Source organism: Monodelphis domestica, chromosome 4, assembly GCF_027887165.1.
Source record: "Monodelphis domestica isolate mMonDom1 chromosome 4, mMonDom1.pri, whole genome shotgun sequence".
Lineage (NCBI taxonomy): Eukaryota > Metazoa > Chordata > Mammalia > Didelphimorphia > Didelphidae > Monodelphis > Monodelphis domestica.
The window spans coordinates 418,524,965-418,533,354 of NC_077230.1; the positions used below are offsets into that span (position 1 = coordinate 418,524,965).

At 58.5% G+C, this 8,390-nt stretch overlaps 2 protein-coding genes across 6 annotated transcripts; one reads left to right on the plus strand and one right to left on the minus strand.

The window, feature by feature from the left end:
* The first annotated feature begins 2,385 nt into the window (after window positions 1-2,385).
* YIF1B (Yip1 interacting factor homolog B, membrane trafficking protein) lies at window positions 2,386-5,357 on the plus strand. 5 transcript variants are annotated; one of them, XM_001367087.5, is made up of 8 exons: window positions 2,386-2,697; window positions 3,607-3,839; window positions 3,923-4,027; window positions 4,128-4,206; window positions 4,308-4,365; window positions 4,469-4,624; window positions 4,727-4,820; window positions 4,912-5,357. In XM_001367087.5, exons 1-8 carry the CDS (start codon window positions 2,649-2,651, stop codon window positions 5,065-5,067), a joined length of 930 nt encoding a protein of 309 aa, XP_001367124.3. In that variant the 5' UTR covers window positions 2,386-2,648; the 3' UTR covers window positions 5,068-5,357. The 5 variants fall into 5 exon arrangements, with proteins under 5 accessions (XP_001367124.3, XP_016277693.1, XP_056652138.1 ...); XM_016422207.2 differs by having other exon boundaries at window positions 2,456-2,706; XM_016422208.2 differs by having other exon boundaries at window positions 2,502-2,706; window positions 4,469-4,615.
* Window positions 5,358-5,428: 71 nt separating this feature from the next.
* On the minus strand, window positions 5,429-6,313 carry LOC103099011 (ADP-ribosylation factor-like protein 6-interacting protein 4). The gene is made up of 4 exons (XM_007491767.2): window positions 6,216-6,313; window positions 5,879-5,955; window positions 5,719-5,790; window positions 5,429-5,579 (listed from the first exon to the last, which is right to left on the minus strand). The coding sequence occupies exons 1-4, from the start codon at window positions 6,235-6,237 to the stop codon at window positions 5,457-5,459; spliced, it is 294 nt and encodes a 97-aa protein (XP_007491829.1). The 5' UTR covers window positions 6,238-6,313; the 3' UTR covers window positions 5,429-5,456.
* Between the last annotated feature and the right edge of the window lie 2,077 nt (window positions 6,314-8,390).

The window sequence follows — 8,390 nt, forward strand, 5'->3', positions numbered from 1 at the left end:
TCCATCCTCTCTGTCTCTGAAATATCTGTAATGTTCCCCCTCCTAAAACATCACCACCAAGCACCTGCCATTTCTCTAATTGTTGTTTTGATACATGGAGTGAGACATGGAATTGCTTTACTCAGCTCCATACATATGACCCCTCCCCAGCCCCATACTCCCAGGAAAAACAAGCCTAGTCACATTTCTGCACATGGCCTGTGTATCTGGTGACTACATTTAACCCTGATGGTGTTTGATGTACTGCGTGAGACCTCCATGTGCATTTGTGCTATGTGGGCATTGCCTTGTGCAATGTCTCTGCATGTATTCCTGCTTCCCTATGCAACCCTAATAGAAAAGGCACAATTCCTGTTCCTGTACTCTTATATGTGGTAGGAGAATCACTTATGACTGTGACATGCTTATTTATGTATGTTTATAATAGACATGTATAGATTCACCGAGGTTGTTGTTGTTCAGTCACATCCATCTCATTATGACCCCAAGGACTTTGTCCATGGAGTTTTCTTCTCAAAGACACTGGAGTAGTTTGCCATTTCCTTCTCCAGTATATCCCTATTTTACACATGAGGAACTGAAACTAATAGGAGTTAAGAGACTTGCTCAGGGACACATAGCTAGTAAGAATCTGAGACCAGATTTGAACTCAGGTCTTCCTCTCTTCAGGAGTGGTGTTCTGTCCCTTGCACCACTCAGCTACCCCAGGATAAATTCACCAAGGTAGCACAAGGAATGTGCAGGAACCTCAAAAGTTTTTACCAGGAGGAAAAAGTCAAGAGGCATTTCAGTCTAGCCCTAGTACACGTCCATGGGGTTATAAAGAGTCAGGACCAAACTTGCCTTTCTAGCCTCTTTGGACATCACTCTCTATCTCAATTCTGAGCTACAAACAAAATGACTTTCTCTCCGTACCTCACATATCACATCTAGACCCTGAGCCTTAATGCTGGCTATCCTCCAAGTCTGGAACAGGCTCCCTCCTTCCCTGTGTCTCACAGATTTTCAAGACAGCACAAATACCATCTTCTGGGTGAACCCTTTCTACATCTACTCTTAGTCTACATACTATTTAACTACACTGTATTTATTTCTATTTATTCTTTGTACTTCTCATATATATACTATAATATATACAGCACTATACCTATACACACACACTTTTATAGGTACTTGTTGCCTTGCCCATTAGAATATAAACTCCTTGCTTATAGGGATCATTTTTATTCTTTGCATCCTTTGTGAAAGGGTGGCTAGGTGGCTCAGATAAGAGTGCTGGGTTTAGAGGCAGGAAGAGACCTGTGTTCAAATCTAGCCTGACACTTTCTAGCTGGGTGATCCTAGGCAAGTCACTTCACTCTGTTGGCCTCAGTTTCCTCATCTGTCAAATAAGATGGAGAAGGAAATGGCAAAGTAGTCTAGTATCTTTGCTAAGAAAACCCCAAACAGGGTCATGAAGAATCAGACAGGACTGAAATGATTGACTAGATCTACCATTCTGTGTGATGCCTGTTTGTAGATGGCTGTTTGCACCCTGAGCTCTCTGAGAGCAGGAAAGGTTTGGGGGCTTTCTCTGTATTTCCAGACACTTGGCAGAGCCCCTCCAGACCTACTAGATTAATCAGTCATATATAACTGTTAGGGTATGAAGGCTTCTTGGAATCTTGCACTTAGTTTAAGTAGGGTGATGGTTATTGGAGAGGCTGACCCCTTCTGCCCTTTCATCTGACTGATTCCTTGCTAGTGTTCTTCCAAATTATTTTGATCAAATCAGTTAACCCAAGTAAAATTCTTTGCTAACCTTTTTTTTTTTAACCCTTCCCTTCTAGAGCAGTAAGGGCTGGGCAATGGGGGTTAAGTGACTTGCCCAGGGTCACACGGCTAGGAAGTGTCCGAGGCCAAATTTGAACCCAGGACTTCCCATCTCTGAGCCTGGCTCTCTGTCCACTGGGCCATCTAGCAGCCCCCAAGCTAATCTTAAAACCCTACACAAATGCTAGCTACTACTATTGTTGTTGCTATCACTATCATTTTATTATTAATCTGCTTATATGTTCTTGTTTCCGCAGACAGAAAGTAAGCTCCTGGAGGGCAGGAGTGTTGGGTTTTGTGTCCCCACCATGGCATCACCTACATTTGGTTGAGTCCTGTCTCTTTTCTTGGCACTCCCAGGCTAGACATGCCCTCTACCAATGCACGGGTTCTCTACTGCAGTTCAGTTTCCTGAGGATTCGAGAAGTTAAATACGCTGCCGAGAGTCACACAGACGGTCTGGGTCCGAGACAAGGCTTACCCGCTCTCTCTGCACTCTTTTGTTGAAAGACGGAATAAATGACAACAGGGTGAACCACGAGAAAAACTACAACTCCCAGCGTTCCCCGCGCCCAACATCGCCCAGAATCCTCTTCATCTGCCGCTTCTGCCGCTTCTGCCTGCTTCTCCACCGCCCTCTAGTAGCCACGTTTCCCCCTCCTGCCCTGGGTCTTCGCGGGAGGGGGCAGGCCCGCGAGGAGATTCGGGCTTCCTATTGGTCATCAGCTAGAGCGCCGGCCTCCCATTGGCCCGCATCGCTGCGGACAGGCGCGGTACGGGGGCCGCGCGGTCCTTTTCGGCGTCCACCGGGGCCGGCTCGGCTCTCCTGGTACGGGATGCAGCCGGGGCCCGGCGGCGGCGCAGCCGCGGGGAACGCCCGGCACCGTAAGTGGCGTACGTGGCTCGTCGGGGAGGGCCAGGCGTCGGGTCTGGCCAGGCCGGGGAGGCGGTGGCCGTTGGGGGCGGGTGGGCGCGGGGGCGGGGCCTGGAACCCCGGGCGCCTAGAATGGGACACCTAGAACCCAGCCCCGCTGGGGCCCTTGGGCGGCACGTAGCGGGAAACTGAGGCTGGGGGCGAGCGCTTCCCTTCCCGGCTGATCGTAGCTTGCCCGCCTGGGCAATGGATTCCGGAGCGTTTGACCCGGTTTCCAGTTCGGGGCCGACCTGGCCTCAGTTTCTCCATCTGTAGGCGGGAGGCCCTGTCTTGCTCTGCTCCACCCCCGCTCTCCCCAGTGGGGAGATTGGGGTCAGCCCCGAAAGAGACGGGGTAGAACTAGGGGACCAAGTACCTTCAGAAGGCGGGCGCATCTGATGTCATAGCTGGGGCCGGCATAGGTGTGCTGGCACCGCGCTGAGGCTTCAGAGAACCAGGCATTGTGCCCATCAGTGATGATAACAGCAATATTAGAGCGCCCGCGGGGCACTCCGCAGGGCCTAGCAGAAGATAACAAGAGCCCACCTCTGTGTGCCTGGCACCGTGCTGGGCCTTTAGAATCATCAGATCCTTTCCCCATGTTAGTATTAACAATAGCCTGGCTTCTGCTGAGAGCTGTAGAATGACTCATTTGATCCTTACAGTAACCGGTAAGGGAGGGGCTATATGGTCAGTTTTACAGATGAGGAAGCTGAGGTGAAGGTGGTGAAATGACTGGCCCAGGGCCCCACAGTTTAGACGTGTCTGAGGCTGAATTTGAACTCGGGTCTCCAGCCGCCGGCCTCAGTGGGGAGCCTGCGGGGGCAGGAGGCTTCGGTCTGCTGCTCTAGATCTGTGATGCTCTCATTTCCCTCTGGCAGCCATGAAGAGAAGGGTCCCCCTGTCGGAGCCCAGCCTGGGAGACCCGCACCAGCTCTTCCATGACACGAGCTCTGCCCATGGGCCCGGGAGCTATGTGGCCCACCGGGTGCCCGGGGGCCTGGGCTACTCTTCCCCCTTGCAGCCAGGCTTCCTCGATGACCCCATGTCCAACATGGCGGTCGCCTATGGCAGCAGCCTGGCCGCTCATGGCAAGGAGCTGGTGGACAAGAACGTGAGTGCGCCCGGCTTTGGGGCGCGGTGGGGCGGGGCCGGGCCTGCCCCCAGCGCTTCCAGCCTGTCTGTCCTCCCCCCCAGATCGACCGCTTCATTCCCGTCACCAAGCTCAAGTATTACTTCGCTGTGGACACCGTGTACGTGGGGAAGAAGCTGGGGCTCCTGGTGTTCCCCTATCTGCACCAGGTCAGAGCCAGGGCTCCCACGGGGCCCGTCTGGGGCAGGAGGGGGTGGGGGGAGCACACGAGGGGGCGCCGGCCCGGAATCACTGCCTTGGTGTCTGCAGGATTGGGAGGTCCAGTACCAGCAGGACATGCCGGTGGCCCCGAGGTTCGACATCAACGCCCCCGATCTCTACATTCCAGGTAGCTCCCCGGCCCCTGGGGGGGGGGGGTCTGGGCTGTTGGATCCCCCCGCAGGGTTTCAGGGCTTCTCTCTCCATCTCTCCCCCTTGGCCCATTCACAGCCATGGCTTTCATCACGTACATCCTGGTTGCTGGCCTAGCCCTGGGGACCCAGGACAGGTGAGAGGAGGCTGGGCTGGGGGAGGCGCGGAGGGGAGAGCCGGCCTTGGAGGAGGGAGGGCGCGAGGCGGCTGTTCAGGCCCTCAGCCACCCCTTCCCTCAGGTTCTCCCCCGACCTGCTGGGGCTGCAAGCTAGCTCGGCCCTGGCCTGGCTCACCGTGGAGGTGCTGGCCATCCTGCTCAGCCTCTACCTGGTCACCGTCAACACGGACCTCACCACCATCGACCTGCTGGCCTTCTCGGGGTATAAGTACGTGGGGTGAGTGTGACCCCGCTCCCGGGCCCCTGCGAGCTGCCCCACGGTGCTGTCCCCCGCGGACTCCAGCCCCGGGGGCCCCCTCAGCACCCGCTCTGTCCCCAGGATGATTGGCGGAGTGGTGACGGGCCTGCTCTTCGGGAAGACGGGCTACTACGTGGTGCTCAGCTGGTGTTGTGTGGCCATCTTCGTCTTCATGGTGAGCGCCCCTGGGGTGTCCGTGGGGGTCCCTCGCCCTGGGGGCCCAGGGGTGCACTCCAGCCCCTTCCTCTCCTCTTGCCCGTCCCCAGATCCGGACCCTCCGGCTGAAAATCCTGTCAGAAGTGGCTGCCGAAGGCGTCCTGGTGCGGGGGGCGCGGAACCAGCTGCGCATGTACCTCACCATGGCCATCGCGGCGGCCCAGCCCCTCTTCATGTACTGGCTCACCTTCCACCTGGTCAGATGAGGGGCCCCGGCTGCCCCTGTCCCCTGAGGCTCAGGGCCCAGAGCAGGGATGGGAGAAGAGAGGAGCCCAGCCGGGAGGAGGGAGCCGCCCTCTGCACTGAGCCACTGGAACGGGCCTCCCTGCCACCAACCTACATTCATCTCCTCCCTGCCTGCCGCGCCCCATCTCCTCCCCATCCCCGTCCCCTGAGGTGCTTAGACATCTGTAACTGCACAGCATGCTCCAAGCTGGGGCTGCCCATGGGCGTCTGTTACTGGGAGAAATAAACCCCCTGGGGTGCTGCTGGCTGAGCCGCCCGCCTCTTCTTGGCGCTGCCCCTCCCCTTCCCCAGCTGACCGGCGGCACCACCACGCCCCACGCCTCGTCTCCATGGGCTGTTTAATGCTCTCTCAGGGGTGCCCCTTCTCCCCCTTCTTCTCCTTCTCCCCCTTCTTCTCCTTCACTTTTTCCTTCTTCTTCTCCTTGGGCTTCTTCATCTTCTGCAGCTTCTTCTCCTTCTGGTGCCCAGGCGGCTGCGTCAGAGTACGGAGGGAGAAACAAAGGGGCCTCTGGGAGGCAGCTCTGGTGGCTTGACCCTCCCAGCCCCCAAGGGCCCCCTGGCCACGCGGTAGCGCCCCCTTCTCCCTTCTCAGGCCCCCACACCCAGCTCACCTTCCCCTCCGCGTCAGAGTTGTTGGAGGAGCCACAGCTGCTGCTGCTGCTGCTGGAGTCTGAGGATGCGGCCTGCGAGAGAAGCCTGTGAGGCCCTGCCATGGTCCTCCCTGCCCCGCCCAGTCCTCAGGCCGGGCTGCACAGGAAGCCCCTGGCTTACCCTGGCTTTGCTGGCTCCGGGATCCGCAGGCTTGGGGGGGCCGCCCTTCGCGGTCTTCTTGGGGTCCGCACCTAGAGCTGCCGAGGGACAGTGGTGGGTCCCCAGCCCTGGCTGCCCCCTCGTAGCCCGTGGAGGGGGCCGGGGTGTCCAGGCACAGAGTGGGCTGGGTAGGGAGATGCTGGCCACTTCCTTGGTCCAGCTGGGGGGCTTCTCTACTGAATCTGTGCCCCGAGGGCAGGTCCTTGCGGCCCCTCGAAGGATCAGGGGCACGGAGAAGGACCTGCACGGAGGTTAGGAAACAAGACCCTGGCCCGGCCCTCTGGGGGAGGACACGTACCTGCAGAGAGGTCCCACTCCATGGCTGCCCAGGGTGTGTGTGTGGACAGGAAGGGAGGGGGAGCTGAACTTGGGACCCTGGGAGGGGCCTCTGGCCTGCCTCCCTGCTCCTGCCCACCCCAGGGAGGAGGGGCTGAGATCCTGGGAGAGTGGAGGAAGCTGGAGCTCCCAGCTTTGCCCTGAGGCCTGAGGGGAGGAGGGGGTTCCCTGCAGCCCTGGGCCACCCACTGCTCTTTGAATTCTATATTGGGTGGGGGTGGGAGTGGGATGGCCAGCTCCCTCTGCTGCTGCTTCCTGAACCTTTCAATGGGGCAGGCTTCAAAGATGGCCCGGGATAGGTTGGAAAATGGGGTGGCCCTGCTGAAAAATGCCCAGCTCCCCAGAGGGACAGCTGGTGACTCTGTGGAGACAGGTCTTGGGTTCAAATGTGACCTGACACTAGCTGTGTGATTCTGTGACTGAACCCCCTGCCTAGCCCTTACCACTCCTTCCTATTGGTTCTAAGGCCAGCATTGGGGGGGGGGGGTGCAGAATAGGGCTCAGGCCTCCAGTCCCCATAACTGGACACCCCCCACAAGCTTAGTGGCTGAGCTCCTGGGTCTCACTTCCTGGCCGACCTGCCCCAGCTCTTCCTCAGGCCAAGGAGAGAGAATGGACAGAGGACACACTGCCAGGCTGGACCATGGACTCTAGGAAGGACTTGGACCTGGGAGCCCCACCTGCCTTTGCGCCACCTCCGGCAGTCACTCCCTGGGAGATGCTGGCTCCCAGGCTGCCCCTCCCCCCTCAGGGCCCTGCCCTGGCACCCTGATACTAGAGCCCGAGCTACTGGGTACCCTTCACTCCCTCCGGGAGGCCCATTTCCTGATCAAGGAGGGAGGCCCAACTAGAAGCCCTTAGGCAGGAGCACGGCCTTGCCCCAAGGTCCATGAGGCCTGGGGAAAGGGGATGGCACAGCTCTGGCACACCTCAGCCACCAACACGGAAGCTTCTGCAGAGGTTCTGGGGTCCCGTGGAGGGAGGTCGGATTCACGTGAACACTAAGGGCCTTGCTCTGGGGGCAGCCCCTGGCCCGAGCCAGGATCACACCCAGGCGTTGGAGTGGGAGGGCTGGAACGCTCCGGTTTGTGCACCAGCACCCAGAAGAGGGAAATTGAGTTGGTGCCAAGCATTGTGCCCCCTCCCAGGAGGAGCTTCAAAAACGGCTTGCACTGACTTCCACACCACCCCGAGGTGCCCAGGGGCAGGGTGGCCGCTTTGGGTTCAGCAGGTGCTGCCGAAGGAGGCACACATGATGGAGAGCCGGGCCCTGGAGCCAAATATGCACGGGGCAGAGCTGGGGCACCCAGGGTTTGTGGCGGGGCTGGTAGCACCCTGAGGCTCCAAGGCTGCAGAGGGCAGGACAGTACCTGGTGCTGGCAAGGAAACCTGCCCCATGTACACATCGGGGCCGGGGCCTGGGGTGACATCTGGTCCCTGCCAGCAGGAGCACAGTGAGGGTGGGGAAGGGGCCTGTCGTGCCCCCCCTCTCCTGCTAGGTTCCCAGCCCTTCACTCGATTCAGCATGGAAAGGCGCCCACTCTGTTTGGCTCCTGTACTTAGTACAATGGTCATGGCTGGGGGCCCTAAAAGGGACGCTGGAGATCACAGGCCAGCCCCACTTTCTAGGTGAGGTTAAGGACAGCCAGAGCTGGGATCCAGAAGACCCGGCCCAGAGCCCGGCTTTCCTAATGCCGCTGCCTATCTCCTTCCGTCTCCTAATAGGCCGGTGGAGCTGCTAGTGCAAGGATTCTCTTTCCAAATGAAGACAGAGGCCCAGGTCAGTGACACAGTCCCAAGTGACTGGAGTTGGGCCTTCTGCCTCCCACTCTTCTGGAGCCCCAACTGATACAGGAAGACGCTGACCAGGGGGGACCCCAGAGTGCCAGCTTGACTTGCCCCAACAAGCGGCTCCTCACAGGGACTGTGAGTCATCGAGCTGCGGGGGGCAGCTCTCATGGTTCATGCAGATCTCGCTATCAGGTCAAACCTGTTCTGGGGAGGGAGGAGGGAGAAGAAGCAAGCGAGTGCCCATAAGGAAGCAGGAAACGAACACCCCATGAGCGCAGGGTCGGCCCAAAGGCCAGGGACAAGCAGTGGTCATTTCTGAGGGAACAGGCCCACAGGCAGGCCGTTT